At 41.8% G+C, this 19,615-nt stretch overlaps 1 protein-coding gene across 5 annotated transcripts in view; it reads right to left on the minus strand.

Moving 5' to 3' along the window:
- The window catches only part of TDRD1 (tudor domain containing 1), a 41,964-nt gene extending 22,869 nt beyond the window's left edge, over positions 1-19,095 (minus strand). For 3 of the 5 annotated variants that reach the window (XM_068139328.1, XM_068139329.1, XM_068139325.1), the window contains exons 1-14: positions 19,057-19,095; positions 15,279-15,426; positions 13,916-13,989; positions 13,580-13,727; positions 13,067-13,172; positions 12,102-12,162; positions 10,511-10,615; positions 9,964-10,146; positions 9,198-9,344; positions 8,218-8,383; positions 5,594-5,677; positions 5,023-5,193; positions 3,036-3,143; positions 1,448-1,618 (exon numbers count right to left, since the gene is read on the minus strand). In XM_068139328.1, coding sequence (XP_067995429.1) covers positions 1,448-1,618; positions 3,036-3,143; positions 5,023-5,193; positions 5,594-5,677; positions 8,218-8,383; positions 9,198-9,344; positions 9,964-10,146; positions 10,511-10,615; positions 12,102-12,162; positions 13,067-13,172; positions 13,580-13,727; positions 13,916-13,981 — 1,516 coding nt within the window. In that variant the 5' untranslated portion in view covers positions 13,982-13,989; positions 15,279-15,426; positions 19,057-19,095. Of the gene's footprint in view, positions 1-1,447; positions 1,619-3,035; positions 3,144-5,022; positions 5,194-5,593; positions 5,678-8,217; positions 8,384-9,197; positions 9,345-9,963; positions 10,147-10,510; positions 10,616-12,101; positions 12,163-13,066; positions 13,173-13,579; positions 13,728-13,915; positions 13,990-15,133; positions 15,168-15,278; positions 15,427-16,110; positions 16,155-19,056 lie in introns of those variants that run through there. The other 2 variants (XM_068139326.1, XM_068139327.1) reach the window with 2 other exon arrangements.
- Positions 19,096-19,615: the final 520 nt, after the last annotated feature.

Genomic DNA, 19,615 nt, shown 5'->3' on the forward strand with positions numbered 1-19,615 from the left:
GGCAAAACTCATGTACAGTTGTAAAGTCAGATTTCCTTGGTGTGAATGTCTGTAAGTGTGAGGCTTTGGGTCTCATGAATACAACCCAGAATTCTGAACATGAACCAGCTCTCAAGTCAATGTATCTGCTATTAGGAGCTTCTTCCTCCTTAAGCATTTACTCTTTATGCTACTAAACTCATTTATGAAACACAAGTTAAAACCAGAACTTTACAACAACAGAAGTGATGTGAGGAGGAGGTTCTGGATGTGAGGAGGAGGTTCTTCACCATGAGAGTGGTGAAACCCTGGAATGTGTTGTCCAGGGAGGTGGTCGAGGCCCCGTCCCTGGAGGTGTTCAAGACCAGGCTGGATGAGGCTCTGGCCAGCCTGATCTAGTGTGGGGTGTCCCTGCCCATGGCAGGGGGGTTGGAACTAGATGATCCTTGTGGTCCCTTCCAACCCTGAATGATACTATGATAGAAGTAGCCTTCCATAAATATCTATTTCATGCATCACCATTTCTTGATTTTAATCTGGAAACATCTTGTCTCATCACTGTGTTGTGTTTTAGGACCTCTCTTGGCCTTATAACACTTATTATCAGCTCTAGGCATTATGATTTGCTCCCAGAAAAATTATTTCTTTAGCTGACATTCCACATGCCTTGGCTCCATCTCTACATCGGGAAGCATTGCTTCGTGTTTTCCTCTGAAGTAAGAGGCTAGAATGCTGCTCTGAACTTCACCACCAAGTTGAAAAATCAGGTTAAATATCAAGCATTGTGAAGGAAAGATAGACAGCAAGTATTTTAAAGGATAGGTACCAAAGTAAAGGAATGGACTATCTTGCATAGTGACAGGAACAGAGAAAATAAACAACTTCCAACAGAAAGTCAAACAAGTATGTCAAAAAACCCCCACCCAGATTATGATCCTGCTTTGAGACAGAAGGATGAACTAGAAAGTGTCACTGCCCTTTAAAACTCTGTAACAGATTCCACAACCCTGCAGAGAGGAGCGTAAGAACAGACAGAACCAAACCAAACCATTCTAATGGTTTCCTTCCATTTGCCCCAGGGGAAGGGGGTGGATACACTTCTGAATTTCAAGATACAAAAGGAAATTTGTCTTTCCCCTGCAGTGCTAGAACCACAACGGATTTCAGAGCACCCATAAATCCAGCAGGTGACTGAATTTTACTTAGGTTCTCTATATGCCTTTGTTCTAACAGGCATTTTAACATGAAAGTTTCCCAAACACACAACTGCATGCACCAGGTGCATCCAGGGAAGATCTGTCATGTTCTGCAGGTGTGCCACAGCAATTAAGAATTCTGGCAATGACACCTGCTGTCATCTCTATCCTCCCCTGTATTTCAGTACAGTACATCACAGGTGTGATTGTTATCTAAGTCCAGTTATTTTAACCTCTATCCAGTTTACAACAGCTTATTGCTTATTCCATACCTGCCAAGGTACATGATATGGCTTGAGCTGGCAAGGCCATTAAACTTGGAATCATAGGACGAAGTCTGGTCAGTGGAAGGACTTCAGAATTACCATAATCTATGTAAAGTGCTGTAACAGTGTCTTCAGAAACATAGGCTGCAACAGCAGCACGATACCAAACGTTGTCCACTAGAAAGGAAGATAACACATGTTCATTGTACTTGCCTTCAACTTCTGAGAAGAGAGTGATTTTTAGGGGCAAGCCAATACAAAAACACAACATCAAGCAGCAGCATTCCAGTTCACACAAACCTTCACAAACCCCTTATGGGCACAAAATCTACCACCACCACCACCACCCTCCTATCAGCTGAGTGTTGCAAAGTCATGCTTTTCTACTCCTGTCCTGACAAATACCTATTGCAACAAAGAACTGACCACCTTATGCGGAGGCAGTGCTTAACCTTGATCCATTTGAACAAGTGGCAAACAGTATCCCAGCTGACCACAACAAAGGCAATTCAAAGGCTACCCAACAGATCTAATAATTTAAGTATTTTAATTCAATTCAAATATTTAAGAACTAGAAATACAAGCTTACTCAAGTTTATCAAGACATGAAGTACTGAACCGATAGCTTTCCCTACCTAGGCACCTGAAATCAGTGCTCATTTAAATGCCAGGACAGCTCCTGGGCAGTTCCAGCTTTTCCTGAATGTGCAAAAAAAAAAAATCTATTTCAGCTTCTCTGTTCTGTCCCACAGCTCATTTATTGAGAACAGCAAACCCGTTGGAAATGGAAAGCAGTAAGTGACCAGGAATGGTTAAGTTACAGCAGCAACATTTCTAACCAGAACAAAAATAGGCATAAAAGAAAACAATGAATAGAGAGTATTTCCTTACTTAAAGCTGGATGAAAAGGAGAATGATCTGTGAGGAAATGAGATTTATTGTTATCCTACTGGAGTCAGGCAAACAGAACTTCAGGTTCTACTAAATAAATGGTATTTCTCTTGTATAGACTTGGCATTTCCCCTCACAAACCACTGCCTTGTGCAGAATACTATGTTAAGACAAAACACCATTTTGTCATGAGACTTGTTGAAGCTTTACAGCAGTGGTAACTGTCAGGTGTAGGCTAAGTTATGAACATATAGTTCAGGACTACCAGATATTGGCTAAGCATTTTGAAACATCATTACATTATTTCTGTCCCTTTTTTGCAGCCTAAAATTTCCAGTCTGTAGATACTTCCAGCCACAAGAAATAAGTGCTCACCAATACACACAAAAACCCACAAACCAAATTTCTTCATGGTCTTTTAAAAGTCTCCTTCATACAATAAAAAGAACCCAGTGGTTAAGAGTTTGCTCAAGGAAGTGACCATTGAATGGTCTTTTTCTGTGGCCTAGTATTTCATAGTGATAGTAAGTGATGCTATCTAACTTGCTAAAAATCACTACCACATGCTATATCCACAGCTAAAACCGGTGAGAAGTAAAATAAACCCTAGATGAAACATTTCTAAACATACAATTCTATGATGTGTTTATTTCCTGCAATGAAGTGACATGCATTAAGTGCCATATTTTCCCTCCATTTTTACCTGTGAACTGGGCACAGCACACAGTGCCAGCAGCAGGACGGAAGGTGGGACTACTGGGAAGTTTCTCACAATGTTGATTAAGAGATCTCTGAAGCTCAGCAAGTTGACCTGATGTTAAAAATACGTAGGTTTTTGGAACATACGTTGTCATGTCATTGTTAGAGAAACACACAAAACTTAAAGTTCAAAGTCTAGAAAACTATAATAATAATAAACCAGATTGGAAGAAATTTTCGAGATCATCATGTCCAACCCATCAACCAATCCAACCCACCTAAACAACTAACCCATGGCACCAAGCACCCCATCAAGTCTCCTCCTGAACACTTCCAATGATGGTGACTCCACCACCTCCCCGGGCAGCCCATTCCAATGGGCAATCACTCTCTCTGTATAGATCTTCCTCCTAACATCCAGCCTAAACCTCCCCTGGTGCAGCCTGAGACTGTGTCCTCTTGTTCTGGTACTGGCTGCCTGGGAGAAGAGACCAACCCCTTCCTGGCCACAACCACCTTTCAGGTACTTGTAGAGAGCAATAAGGTCTCCCCTGAGTCTCCTCTTCTCCAGGCTAAGCAATCCCAGCTCCCTCAGTCTCTCCTCATAGGGCTTTGTTGCCCTTCTCTGGACTCGTTCCAGCAAGTCAACCTCCTTCCTAAACTGAGGGGCCCAGAATTGGACACAGGACTCAAGGTGCGGCCTAACCAGTGCAGTGTACAGGGGCAGAATGACCTCCCTGCTCCTGCTGGCCACTATCTTGTAGTACAATGGAGATTTCACTTCATGTTCAACATAATACCCAAACAGTGATGAGACTAGGACTCTTCAGTCAGTAAGACTGAAGATAACCCTAGTGGGAGTCTGAAGAATCACAATGTTAAAGAGAAAGGACAAGGAAAGCCAGTCACTCTTTTTCAACAAAGGAAACCTCAACCCAGTAGGAGTTGAAAGCAAGCTAGCAGTGGAGGCATGCTAGAAAGAAAACTAGGAAGACAGTTCTTCAAACAGGTAGATGATTACTGTTACTTCTTGCTAAAGGACACACTATGCTATCAGTCTATCTAGAATGCACAGATTGCACAAGTACACAGAAGAGAAACACACCAGACCACACCCAGCTGCAAAAGCCCTTTTAACTAAAAACCCCAAAACCAATCCACAACAAAAACACACACAAAAAAACCTAAAACAAAACCAAAACAACCACAAAACCAAGACAACACACAAACCCAACCCAACAAACAACCCACTGGCTCAGAGAGCACTAGAATAAGTTCCACAAGCTTAACTCCACTCTTATTCTCCCCAGACGTCTATTTATGGGCACTGTGGGAGATGCACCAAAGTGCCTGCAGCCTAGCACTATGGTCCACTATAGTGTTATGGTCTTAAGGTTTGCTGTATGAGAAGACACCAAAGCAGGGTTTGGGAACTACTACCTGGCTGTCTCATGCTCAGATACTCTCGCCATACTATGTTACAAAAGAAGCTTGATCCACACACTCAGTTTGTAAGGAAACACTTCCCTCCAGTGGTAAAGCAACAAGGCATCACAAGAATAAGCAAATTAAATAGAGACTCATGAACACATCTGGAACACGTGAGAGTATCTTGAACATTAAACATCTGTGACACAAACTGACTTCAAATTGCTAAAATCCACGCCACACCATCTTTCTACTTTGCACTACTGAGACTGCCCACAAATTATCACCTTACAGGTTAGCAAGCAATATGAAAAGCTAATGCTGCCAAAAAAACATCCTCTGCAACACCATGGCTCTTAACTGACCGAAGCATGGCCTAATGCTACAAGGCACTATCACTGGGGGTTGGGCTCAATGATCTCTTTGGGTCCCTTCCAACCCCTGACATAATGTGATTTCAAGTCAAACTACGAGACCAGTAACATCTCCCTCCAGCCACCCTATTGGAGGGAAAAAAATGCCACAGTAGGTACCCTATATCCAATTTTCAGCACATCACTTACGGGCATTCTGTGTCTGCTGACAGAAGAAGTGTTCTGGACTCTGAATGCAGGAAACCATACCAGAAAATATATCTCCAACACGCATAGAGATGCACTCTACATCTGAATTAGTGCAGTCAAGGCATTCTTCAGGTATTTTTTCTTTACTTCCCTTGGAACAGTTCTCTGATGCTGTACATTGAAAAAACCAGTAACAAAGAGAACAACCAGACAATGAAACAAAGCTGAACAGGTTACTGATCAAAAACTGGATGACTCTGAAATGTGCAATGCTACCAGCCAGGATTTAGAGGTTTTTTTAAAACTGTGCTACATTGAAACTGCAAAATTTAAAGCATGCTGAAGCAGTTTATGCTTTTTGCTGACTTTTTGGCCTTTTAAGGCTCCTTTTGTATTGTCCATGAAATTAAGGCTCACATCATCTAAGAAGCGCTACTGTCACTAATGAACTGTGTTTAAGTAGGAGGTGAACAGCTATTATGTTTACTACCTTTACATAAAATTCCCCAAGTTCTCCCCCCCTCCCCCCCCACTTTTCTTTCTAAGAAGTTTGATTTGCTTGCTTGCTTACTTCTTGGAGAGTCTGCTCCTTTAGTATTATTTTTTGGAGTTAAATCAGGCCTGATTTCTGAGGGTACATCATCTAGGCAATCTCCTAAAACACAGATGTAAGAAACAAAGTAGTTTACCATACAAGACAGTCATCACTTAGTTTTATTTCATAGCCACCTTCTGAGCCTGACCTATATCCCCATCACAAGGTGACCATGTCCTATTTATTTGTTGAGCATTTAATGTTTGGAAAGTAAAATAAAAGCGGTTTCAAAGTAACACAGCTACGTGAGTTTTCTGAAGGCATTCACATCTCCAGGAGTGTTTGTTTGACTGAATAAAATGACCAAAGCAGGAATCACAGAAACATTCAGGTTGGAAAAAACCCTCAGGATTACCAAGCCCAACCAATAACCCTGCTCTACAAGGTTCACCCCTAAACCATATTCCCAAGCACCGCATCTAAATGACATTTAAACACATCCAGGGTTGGTGACTCAACCACCTCCCTGGGCAGCCTATTCCAATGCCTGACCACTCTTGCTGTGAAAAGTATTTTCCTAATGTCCTGTCTAAACTCACCCAGTCATTGCTTTAGGTCACTGCCTCTTGTTCTATCACTAATTACCTGTGAGAATAATCACTACTTACTTGCAGTAACCAAAGACTGCTCGCTGAAAAATTGGTTACAGTTTTTAACGCAAGAATGCACAACTTAGCTCCAATCTACAAGACTAAATATGCAATGAGTTACTACGATTTGCAGAGAAATCTTAAATTTAAGTTTCTTGTAAGGTCATGGAACAGATGCATGCCACATTTCATGAATACTGTGAGATTTTTGTGCTTTTCTTGTGAAAAGGTTGCTAAGTTAGATGGCTTTGCCATTAATGTCCTGCAACCAAATGTGGAATATCACAGTATCACTAAGGTTGGAAATGACCTCAAGGATCATCGAGTCCAACCTTGTGTTGATACACAGACCCCATGACTAGACCATGGCACCAAGCGCCACGTCCAATCTCCTCTTGAACACCTCCAGGGACGGTGACTCCACCACCTCCCTGGGCAGCACATTCCAATGACGAATGACTCACTCAGTGAAGAGCTTCCTCCTCACCTCGAGTCTAAACCTCCCCTGGTGCAGCTTGAGACTGTGTCCCCTTGTTCTGGTGCTGGTTGCCTGGGAGAAGAGACCAACCCCTTCCTGGCTACAACCACCTTTCAGGTAGTTGTAGAGGGCCATGAGGTCACCCCTGAGCCTCCTCTTCTCCAGGCTAAACAATCCCAGCTCCCTCAGCCTCTCCTCATAGGGCTTGTGCTGAAGGCCTCTCCCCAGCCTTGTTGCCCTTCTCTGGACACGCTCAAGTGTTTCGATGTCCTTCTTAAACTGAGGGGCCCAGAACTGGACACAGGACTCAAGGTGCAGCCTAACCAAAGCAGAGTCCAGGGGCACAATGACTTCCCTGCTCCTGCTGGCCACACTATTCCTAATTCAGGCCAGGATGCCATTGGCCCTCTTGGACACCTGGGCACACTGCTGGCTCATATTCAGGCAGCTGTTGATCAGTACCACCAGGTCTCTCTCTGTTTGGGAGCTCTCCAGCCACTCCAACCCCAGCCTGTAGCTCTGCATGGGATTGCCGTAGCCAAAGTGCAGCACTCGGCACTTGGACTTGTTGAATGCCATCCCATTGGACTCTGCCCATCTGTCCAGTCGGTCGAGGTCCCTCTGCAGAGTCTTTCTACCCTCTAACTGACTAAGATCTGCTCCTAATATGCCCAACACAATCCTGAAATGGTTGGATTTACACAGGACTAAAGGTGTGCCACCATTTCATAGACTGCAGAGATTACGAGATAGAGGAATTTCAGTAAGCTAAAAGGATCAGCCATCAACTCCTTCAAATTTTTTAGGCTGCATACTAATGAAAAGAACATGCTCTCAGCATGATACTGTTCTTGCTATGCAGCCAGAAAGAGCATCCAAATAAAACAGTCCTCCAAAAAATGACAACAAGCACATCCTTTGTACAGATCTGGTTCTGCCATCAAAGCCACACCCCACCAGCTCAACTGCAAAAAAATCTGAACTCAAGCTCCTCAAAGATCAGGTGCTGTGCTTGTCTTTATCCACTAAGGTTTGCCATGTATAAAAACAAACATCCAATAATACCCAACGGTTGCACTTTCTTTGGGATGCTTTCTTAAGTGAGAATCTAAGAAATATAACAAAACCTGCTCAAATTCTCACTGGAACCCTTAAAGAATTTAAATAAATAAAAGGAACAACATGGTCCCAAATTTGCATGCATTTATTAGAACAGAAAAAAATAAACAGGGAACACTGAATTTATTATTACAATTCTATTAGAAAAGTAACCTTACTGTACATTTAAAGTTATTAGGCTTAACAAGTTATTTCAGGTACCAATGATTTGAAATGATTTCCACATGGAAAGATAAAATAAGAAGTGAAAAACTGAAAATTCAGGGTCAGGTAGGGAAACTGACAAGATGGAGGAGAGAAAAGAATAAAGTCTCCTATCTTAAAGGCATTAGGCAGAAGTAGGAAAAGGGAAAGAGAATATGAAAGACATCAGATACTTTGGTTTCCTCTCTTCCCCAATACCAACTACTTACCAAGATCTGGGAAAACAACATCTACAGCAAAACTCAACATCATTTCCTCCTGTAATATGTCAACAACAGTCACTGAACAGTACTTTCCCTTGAGATGGGAAGAAAAGTTGGTGATGGCTTCATTATCTTCTTTTGGATCATAATTGGCAAAGGAACACTTAATGACCTGAAAAGAATTACAATTAGAACAAGAGGGAATAGAGAGTTTTTCTGCCCTGTCAAAAAAGTCACTACACATACTTTGAAATACCATCTTGCACACAAAAGTGAAAGCTTCTGATGTCTTTTGAAGTGCTATCAATTCAATTAACCTCTTTACAAGAGAGTTAAGAATTAGGAAATTAACTTTAAACTGTAAAGTACATTTCCTCAACAGCAGACACTGAGGACTATAAGATTCAAAGCTATCCTATGGAACCAGCAGAAAGTCATGTGAACAAGTCATGAAAGACTATTCCAATAGTGGCTAGTCCTAGCTGTCACTGGTTAAAAGAATGCTTCTCTCTTTTTCTCTATTAAACATACTAGTTTAGCACACTCAAGCTAGATCATCCATTCTGTAACGGAAGACATTCAAATAGCATGGGAATGAAGTCAGACCAATGGCTGTCTTTACCCCAAACAAAAAGTTTGCCCACACCACAAGTGATTTTTCACTACTACACAAGACCAGATCAGAATATGCAGGCAGAATGTATTCCCTGATGTCCTCTAGCATATGAGGGACATGTGGACCTACCAGTCCTGCAGGATTTTGTTACCAGCTCAGAACCACAGAATTCTGAGACTATAAAGAAAACCCCCAGACAGCCTTCATCATTTCTACTGAATATGTAAGAAACATTTCAGGAGCTAAGTTTAGTGTAGTATAGCAGGTTTTATGCATCTCTTTCACTGAACACAACATAATGTGATAAGGACAGTTACACCAAGACACAAGTTACACTCATTTTGAGGCTATTCAAGGAAACAGAACTCACACAAGGAGGAAACAACAGTGCAGTGTCCTTGTACAGAGCTTTAATCCAGGAGAGTGGAATATTTTCTTTATTTCCATAATCTATATAGAATACTTGTGCTTTCTTTTGTACTATATCCACATCTTTTACCAGTGCTCTACGCCAGCTCTGTGTAGGAATAAACAATAATCTTAGTCACAACAGTACATATTTCACTTTACTTCCCCAGGTTTGTTTATCAAAGGCACTGACCAACTCCAAAGTCAGTCAAATAAACACAGCAGTGATCACTGTTGTGAAGATAAAGTTCTACTCCTATGGATATTGGCTACCATACAGTAAATCAAGCATTTGCTCTCAACAGAGGAGAAAAAGGAGAAGAAATAGAAGAATGGGGTGGGGATGGAAACAGGAACTAGATGTGCCTATAGAAACACAACTAAAAGTCAGTTAAGAAATTAAGTAAGAATAACTTCCATAAATAAGCAGAGTCATAAACTACTGTACTTAGAACTGTTTGTAATAAGTTTGCTAAAAAACACACACAGCCTCACATAGTAGGGGAAACATGGCTCAAGTACAGAAACACACAGAAGTAAACTTTTTAGAGGGAAGAAAGAAAATCATAACCTTGAATTCCAGATGTTATAAGGCTTGCCACTACCACAATTCCACCATAACAAACTAATCTCTAACAGGCAGCCCTCACTGGTAGAGGCATAATAGCAAATAATGCAAAACATGAGCCCAACATAGAATGGTTATTTCACGGACAATCAGATGTTACCTGATCCAAAGACCATCTTACGACGCAGACTTCCCCTTTGACAGCATTATAGTGCTCCTGAATAACTGCGTTACTGTAACAGCCTTGCAGTTTCAGAGCAAGTTTAGTCAGCTGGTCTAAAGCTTCCAGAGAACTCATCTGCACATAAAATTCACTTGGACTCTCAAACTCTGTCACTTTACCCTAAAGAAAAAAAAAGCCATAGGGATGGTAACTATGCAAGAACAACCTGCAGAGCACTATTCAGATCAGTGTTCATTTAGACAAGTGCACGCCACCTTATACCCAGTTTTGTTCTGTTGTTTTGAATCTAGCAGTAATTTAACTGCAGGCAACAAAATCAGTGATATTTCACTGATTTTCACAATCTTCCTCACTTACTTCCCCCACAGCTCTGCTTGCATTTCCTTATCTTTATTAGAAACCAAGCAATTTTGCACAATTTGCAAAGTGAGACAGAGCTGAGGAGACAGGCAGCTATACGCTTAACAAAGCTTCAAATGCAAGCCAACAAAGTATTGTTAAGATTCTGCCAAAATAAAAGTACCTGTACTTCCATAGCTTTTTTGATCCCTAAAGTCTGGAGATCTGAAAGCATTACTTTCTCGATGTGCTTTTCTGTCTTGAGAGACTCCACAGCCGTTGAATTGCCCTATTTAAAGAAGCTGTGAGTTATGTTTCAAGCAGAGCTGTTCAGCTCTAGTTTCTTGCAGTAAGAAACAAAAAGAAGAACTTTTTATCATTTCAGGAACATGTTAAAAAAGTGCTTTTGTTAACTTACAGATATACTGAACAGGTAATGACAAATAAGTGCTTAAGCACCACACATTCACCTCTTCCTTTCACACCTGTCTTACAGGACAACTCATTGCCTCCTTAAAATGTTCTCGTAAGTATGAGGGATTGAATTCCACCTGGACAGGGCAGATTATAGCTACTGCTTAGTCTGCTGGCATCCATTTTTAGAAGAAGTCTAGATGTTTATTGTGACCTTCTTCTGACTGCTTGTGATATCTGCAAACACCTGAAAAATAACCTCATACAGATCCTTAGGGAAAACTTCCTTTACACTTGGACCAAGATACTGTAATCAAGGCACAATGACCAAGATGACTGTTGCAACTGCCAAACTAATTGTTTACTTGCAACTAAGAGCCTCCATTAAAAAAAAGGTCTTATAGTACAATAGCAAAATACATTAAATATTGTTCAATATGTAACAAACTCTGCAGAACTTAAAATGGAGTTTCCAAAGATGAACCATGGAAAAAGGAAACCTTCTGTTACTTCAAACTAAGTTGGCCACAAATATTGTACATCCACTTTATAAAAAGATCTCTCACTAACATTTCCTAAGACTTACTCAAGCACACAAGGAAACACACACAGACATATCAGAATGAACTAACAGAAGTCTCATGACCCAAAATGAAGTCTCCATTCTAAATTCCTTCAAGAAGTTCAACAAATTAATGAGCTACTTCAGAGAAGTGCACAGAGTTTTCTTCTACAGTGCAAACATGGGGCTAGACGGAGGTAAGTACATTTACTTGCTTTCATAAATATCACCCAAAGAAACCACTGACAGCAAAAATCATCTCCTGCAGAAGAGTTCACAGGAAGACTACAGGAAATGTTTGGTTGAGAATAAGGTCAAGAGAGGCTTTAAAACACTAGAAGAGAGCTGTATTATGTTTAACTCCTGCTAAGGCAAAGAAACAAAAGCTTATCTGCATCTGTCACTGTACAATACTACAGTACATGTATTTCTTCAATAATTTACAAGGCTCCAAGCAGCAGCTCATGATTTATGCAGAAACCACCACCAGAGTTTTGCTGAACTGGACAAGCCACTCCTATTCCTTTTGTAAAATACTTCTCCAGCAACATCACACACTTGATTTTTAACTTTTTCACAATGTTTGTTCAAACCAAATTCAAGTTATCTGATAGTTTTGCTAAGGGCTCAAGAAGCAACATATCTATGAATGCTTCTCCCATTATTTTTTGAAGCACTGATCTTTCTAAAAGGAGGTTGTAATCTTTGGAACTTGTTCTTTTCCTGTACAGGTTAAATTAAGCATATTCCAGCTAGCTCACAGCAGACCCATTCAAAGAGTGAAAATGGTATGCTATACCTTAAAATAAACTATCTTCTTGGTTACAGCAGGTAAAGTGCCTCCATTGTCATTACATAAACTGTAATCAAAAGAACAAGATATTAATGTTGAAGCCAATGTTACCAATAGACAGGTAAGTAACATTCACAACACCTACTCACAAACAGAACAAAAAGGCTGTGTTTATAGTATGCAGGTTTTTGTCCTCCTTCAAGAAAGTGGAGAAGGGCAAATTCATTAGTTCCCCTTCATGGAACATCTGTGGCCCTTCAACACAAGAGGTGTGAGGACCGAGGTTGCCAGTGGAACACTAAGGATAGCTGGCTGCAGATTCACTAGACTGATCATTACTCCTTCCTAGACCCTGTCAGATTAAATGCTCAGATCGTTCCCTGAAACTGTTCCAAAGCCAGCCGGTCAATTTGTCCCATGTCACGACCTAATTGGTGCTTACTTTAATTGGAACAGATTAGGAAGTGATCTCTTGAGCATCTCAGCTGGCATGACAAAAAGCAGTAATGAGCAGCAAGAATGGCCTAGATGAGACAAATTCTTCTGACTGCAACCATTCTCAAAGATAAAATATCCATGAACTTCACTGAAGCTACAAGCAGGTTCAAAAGGAGTCTGTTAAATGCAATCCATTAACCATGCCACTGCTGAAAAGCAGTCTCATTTCTCCTCTCTTCCCTACAGCAGCAATAACAAAGTCAGGTGATAAACTGCTATTCTTACTGCATGCTCATAGGTCTGACCCAAGAGAAACAACGCTTTTGCACTGTCACACAACAGAAGACCTTGCAAGTTGCCCTTCTAAAGCAACTTGCTGAGTTTTTAGACAAGTATGAGATAATGCAGTACTAGCTAGCCTAAGAATAAGCAACATCTTTTACTATAATAGTGTCTTTACATGGCCATTTAAGTTGCATTGGGAGGGATACCGTGCTTCTGCTAAGGTTATTTGGCAGAAGTATTAAACTTACTTGTCCTTAATTGTTTTACATACAACACTATGTGCCTGCCAATCTTTCCTCTGGCAGTCTGAAGAGCAGTAGGTTATTTGCTTGCACCGTGAACATCTGCGGGATCCTAAAGGGGGGAAAAAAAAAAAGGTCAGAGAAATATCTCTATCAGAAGATAAAACTGCTGATATAGACTCCATGTATTATTTAATAAACACAAGACTTTCCCACTACAGTTCTAAGCAGAGACAAGCAAATAATTGTGTTCACACACAGCTGTCAGTCATTACTCTATCAGACATCACAAATTCCTTCTATTAAATTTAAGAAGGAAGAAAAGGCAAGGCATTTTTTATGAAGGTGTTATCTTCTGTTTAACAGTGTCATACCTCAAATTCTATTCTCAATAGTTGCTATACTTGCATCTGAGAGATAAAATTACACAACCATTTCAAGACATTTCTGAGCAAACTTGATCCAGTTTTGCTGGTAGATATACTATGCACCACAGAGTATGGGACAACAAGCACCTACCAGGCAGGCCACAATGATGGCAAGTCTTCATCTGAGGGACTGCTTTTAATGAACTGAAGAAATCATTATTATAGCCAATAGAGAAAATATTCTGAGATGAGTATTTTAATTTCATTGGCTTCTCACGATGCAAATCAGAGTTGGACATCTGTGGGAGAAACAGCTTAAAGTGATTCTTACTAGAAAGAAGCTGCCCATTAGGATACAAATGCTGTAATATACTGAGTAGGAGAGCAAAGTGTCAAAAGTCAATGTTGGAGAAATAGCAGTATCTAGTGATCATTTCTGCTCTCCAGAACAGATTATTTTGAACAACTGTAAAATGAGGTAACTCACAGCACTTCCCTTTTCAGCTCCAGCCACAGTTTCAGCCAAGTTCCCCCTACCAGTCAAGTGTTCCATGGAATTTCCTAGAAGCAGAAGTATTTGCAAAGAGGGTCTTAGCAATTGTACAAAGGGATTAACAATGCTAAACTGTGCCTGTGTTATAAAGTATTTGCAGGAAGACACAAAGCTCTTATCTACTCCTACTCTTCTGCTAGCACATTTGAAGGAAAGGAGATGCCAGGACATACTCTGGAAGTAACTTCTTGTTATCATGCAACGCTATATTTACTCAAACCTGCTACCAGTGGTAATTGAAGCAACATTCATGCTCTGTGCATACCACTCAGCATGAGTCTTAAGGTCCTCCACCCATATATTTATTTCAGGTAATGTTGTTCAGCAGGAAGAACAGCAAAAAACCCAAAAGACTGAAAAAAAAAAAGTAATTTCCAATACCCACATGGCAAAAATTCAGAATAAAAAGCTTCAGAGTAGCTGAAAGAGTACAAGTTTCTTTCAACACTGTTGAAGCTGTGGCCTATGCTAACTTTATGTTTATGCTTAGCTTTGTCACATCCAAAACCAAAAGAGTCTGAGGTAAGAGATTTTTACTTCTAATGAGTGTCCTATAAGCCCTGTGGTCTCTCCAGTTAGTTTATTCTTTATCAAACAACTCTTACAAGACAAGCATTCAGCTAATGCTGTACACCAATATACTAGGAACCATGTTCTTCGAAGTCGGTGACTCATTTACCCTCAAAAAAATTGTTCCAGCTTCAGCTGTTCCACTCCAGCAGGCTTGTTAGCCCAGCTTCTCCACTGAGTCAGCATACAGCTTGTATAGCCTTTTTGCCCTACCTGGAAACATGTTAATCATAGAAACTCTGCCTAGAACTCTTACCTAGCGTGAAATAAAGCTGCTGATGTTATGAAGACATACCAAACTCTCTCAGATCTGCCAGAATCAAATCTTCCTCATTTCTCCATCTGGAGTTACAGTTAACATATATCAGAAAGCACTGATAAAAACAAGTGCTGCTAAAGGAAATCCAATTCCCACTGTACCAGTTCTTAGTACTGCAATTACCCTGTTTCATCCATTATCCTAGACATTCCAGCCCACACAAGTTTGGACAATTAGAAATTAACTGTATTTGTAAGCCATACTGATAATGTTTATCAATAATCAAGCATATGACCAATTACCAAAGGACAAAGTTATGATACCTTTATCAAGCTTTGGACAAAGTCTCTCCCTTACTGCACTTGCACTGCAGTTGAAACGCTCCATACTGTTTCTACGCTTCCTAAAACCACCCTGTGTTGCTTGTTCACAAAATACCAGCTTTTGTTAGGGATATCAGAACCTCACCTGTGAAGTTTAAAGCTTTTCAACAGGAAGTTGGCACCACCTGTGACTCCGCAGCTTTAACCTCCAGCTACAGCTTTATCGCGCGTTCTTCCCGTGACGTGGCTCCACCGCTATGTAAATGCTCACCTCGGAGCACGACTGAAGGCGGCTGTAAGACAAAAGGTGCCCGCAGAACAAAAGCGCGGCTTCAAAGTTCAATTCGCAGAGGCACACAAAGTATTTCTAAAGCTGTATTTAAACATCCATTTTCAAAGGGTGATTCTCTACTGTCCATTTAAAATCACAAAGCAAAGCATTTCCTGCCCTGAGGATCTCAACACTCCAGCTTAAATGACACGAGAGGAATGCACTGACGAGCCGGAGTGGCCGTCACCACGAACACATCAAGTTTATCGGGGTCTCATTAGTTGTGCCTCTCTGGAGACGTTCTCCCTCTAGATAAATTGTCCTCCACACACACACACTACAGAGGCATAAACTGCACCCATCAGCTTTTCAGGGCTGCGCACACAGCCGCAGGCAAAGGCCCAAAGCCCTGGGGCAGCAACCAGCTTCTGAGCAGGCAAAGCCAAGGCCTGAGGGCAAGCTGCAGCACCAGGCTCTGCAAAAACGAGCTCCCAGCACCTGCCCTCCAAATGCTAACGTGCAACGTCATTATTTTAACTGCAAAAACGCCCTCATTGCGCTGCACGAGGGAAATCAATTAAAATGGACTTGGAGATAAAGCAGAGCAGTCTTTAAACTGACATTGCAATCGACTCAATCAAAAATGAGCTTCTGCAACCGCAACTAAGTACGGGTACAGGCTATTTTAAATAACAAACGACCCTACCACCTGCAGCCGAGGCTCGGCCGGCGTAGGCCGAACGGCCGGACCAGCGCTGCCCCCACAAATCCCTTTCCTCCCTCAGCGCAGAACTGTGCGGCCCCAGCTGCACCATAGGGAAAAAGGCACCCAACACCTCACAGGAGAGCCGAGAGGCGAGCAGCTGAAGATAAAGCACCTGCCCTGCGCTGCGCCGCGCCGAGCCCCGCTCCGTGGGCCGTTGGTGGGCGGGCCAAAGGCACGTGCTGCCCGGCGCGTTGGAGCCGGCGCCATCCGGGGCGGTCCCAATGCCTTCCCCTGAGAGGGAGCGGGCAGAGCAGCCTTTGGTGCCGCCTGCTTCAAAGCCTCTGTGACTGGATGGCAAGGGTTGAGGCGACCACCAGCTGTGGGTGGGTGAAGCCCTCTCAGCAGGTGAGTGAGCAGCGTGACTGGCACCTCCTCATCGGCGCCATTCGGGTTATGCTGCATGGCACTAAGGAAGGGCCACATAAGCTATCAGAGAGCTGGAGTGCCCCTCCTGTGAGGAAGAGCTGAGAGAGGGGGGTTGTTCAGCTTGGAGAAGGCCCTGAGATGACCTGCTAGGAATGGCCAAAGGAGGATTGTTAAAGAATGTCAAGAACTAGATAAGAGAAGCATCTGCTGGCTCCTTGAATTTGCTCCAAAGCAGCCCATTGCAGTATTGTTAATGCTGTAAATGTTAATTGTAATAACATTTAACATGATTTAAGAATCTAGCATTGTAATATCATTAACATGGTTAAAAAAAAAAACCAAAACACCCTTGGGTAGGCGAATCATAGAATCAACCAGGTTGGAAAAGACCTCAGAGATCATCAAGTCCAACCTATTACCTAATGCCTAACACCTCCTGACGACAAAACCATGGCTTCAAGTGCCACGTCCAAGCCTTTTTTGAACACCCTCAGGGATGGTGACTCCACCACCTCCCTGTGCAGCACATTCCAATGACCAACAACTCTCTCAGTGAAGAACTTTCTCCTCACCTCCAGCCTAAACTTCCCCTGGCACAGCTTGAGACTGTGTCCTCTTGTTCTGTTGCCCCATGCCAACAAAAGCCCCATCCTCACAGAACTCAGGGATACTGTAGGTACTAACTAGTTAGCAACCTAAGAAAATAAGCCATCAGCTTAAGGTAAAGTGTACCAAATGTTGGTGTGGGTGTGCTAGCCTTGTGGATGAACCCCTAGCACCCATCTCTGCAGCAATAAAGCATTTCAGCTGTGTATGTGTGTTGTACTGGCACACTGGTTGAACAACCCTGATTTGCTATAACTGACCTTACTGTGGCCTTTCAGTACTTAAAAAAGGGCCTCTAAGAAAGATGGGGTTGGTCTTCTTTAGCAGGGCCCGTTGTAGGGTAATGAGTTTAAATTAAAAGAGGGCAGATTTAGACTAGATCAATATAAGGAAGAAATTTTATACAATGAAGGTGGTGAAACGCTGGAGCAGGTTTCTCAAGAGAGGTGGTAGATGCCCCATCCCTGTAAACATTCAAGAGCAGATTGGATGGGGCTCTGAGCAGCCTTGATCAAGTTAGAGATCTCCCTATTTAATGGAGGGGTTTTGACTAGATGACCTCTATATGTCCTTTCCAAGCCAAAGCATTCTATAGTTCTGTGATTCTGTGCTTGAAGGCTAAGTCTGTGATTTTCATTTGCAGTATGGCAAGGTTGTCAAAACCCTGATAAGAAACATCTTAGTCATAAAGTGTATTCCACCCAGTCTGTTGCAAGAGACTTTATTACTCAATCCCACCCCTGTTTTTCTGACTCTAAAGCAGAATTTAGTCAGGCTTGGCGAAATACCCATGAGTGCACTAGTAACCTCATGCATTCCCTGGGAATCCATGTGCTGTACTGTTCTTGGTGCCACAAAAAGATGAAAGAATTTCCAAAGGCAAGCTACAGAGAGTAATGTGCAGCACTGTCCTTAGCTCTTAATTTCAGAAAAACCTACAGGTTATACTCATAACTCTGAGTCTGAGCAGCCTTGGACTTCTCCTGGCTTGGCCTCTCAGTGCTCCACAGCAGCAGGCATACCTGTACCTCAGGCCAAATGTTGATAGTTCAGCAGTAGGAAAGGAGTATAGCTGCTTTCTGTAATTTCTCCAATAAAATGAAGTATCTCTCTGAGCATTAATTAGAAAACCTTGTTTCCCACAAAATTTTATGATGAATGAATGATGACGTTTGTTACCACAAACTGATGGGTTTGTATTTTTAAAAGATTTGAATCTTGCCCAGTAGCCTCAAAAATAGATGTCTTCATCTCCCATTTAGAACCTATTCTCTCTCATTTATCTTTTCTCCTCTTTCTTTCCTATACAAAGTGTTTTCCTCTTTGCTTCTTTTCTTTCCCGTGCTCATGTCTCTGTCTACATTGGAAAACATAATTCATCCTCAACACTGCTGAAGTTATGCTATTACTCAGACATGCTCTCAGGTGTTCCCTGTGCTGTGCAATTAAACTTTCACCAAAAATAAATGAATCTTGTCTAGTGCCTACACTGTTGTACTTATTAAAGTGTATAAAATCAGTGATGGATTTTATTCTTACAAGTTCTGTGAGGCAGGGAATAATTATCTCTGCTCACAGAGAAGAAACTGAAGCACAACTGTTTGGCTTTAAAGTCATTTGGAATCCAACTCTGAAAGTATTTCATTGTAAATCCTCAGTGTTTAAGTCTAGGATCCTATCTGCCAAACTATTTTTCTCTGCAAAGCATTCTCAGAAGGGGACCACACAGCAAAGGTTTGCTGAGGTTTCTTCTAGTTGGCTTACATACTACCTCCCAAAGTCGAAAAAAAGACTCTTCCTGGCCCCAGTGAACCTCCAACTCTCAGCTACAGTCTGACTAGAAGCTGACTGTATCCTGCTTTGAAAGCAGGAGGAGAAATTAGGCAGGATTAGGTGGGATTTCAAGACATTCACCTGCCAAATTGCCCAGCATCTCATATCAGAGTAGGCACAGTTGCACACAGGAGGTCGCAGGGAGACAGGGCAATTATGATCACACAGCCTCCATTATCTCACTGCACTTTGTTCTTCTGTCCCCAAGGTTAGCCCAATAACCCTTGTGTCTAAGAAGCAGTAATACCTGTGAGACATCAAGAAACACTTACTGACATTCAAACCTCAAAAAAAAAAAACACAAAAACACGAATTTATATTACCATAATGACTTAAATTATCCATGTTTCTAGTACATTTAACTGGCGTGCCATTACAGCCCCCAAGGCCTGTTGAAACAAAACGATGCTGCCAGTCTGAAGAGTCTTTTGATATGACACTAATTAACACTGTAGACTGTGCTGAAAGCATATGGGCAGGAGGCAATGAGAAGGAAAGTCAAGTATTCCACTGGAGACAGAACTCTATCAGCATGTGAACTGGCAAAAAGTTTTCTTTCAGTTAGAAGCTGCTAAGAATGATTGAGCCAGAGCAAATGTTTTCCTTGGCTTTGATTTTTTAAATGTCAGTCATTTGGGAC

This window comes from Melanerpes formicivorus, unplaced genomic scaffold (genome assembly GCF_026170545.1).
Source record: "Melanerpes formicivorus ecotype bairdi unplaced genomic scaffold, bMelFor1.0.p_v2 SCAF_6, whole genome shotgun sequence".
NCBI lineage: Eukaryota > Metazoa > Chordata > Aves > Piciformes > Picidae > Melanerpes > Melanerpes formicivorus.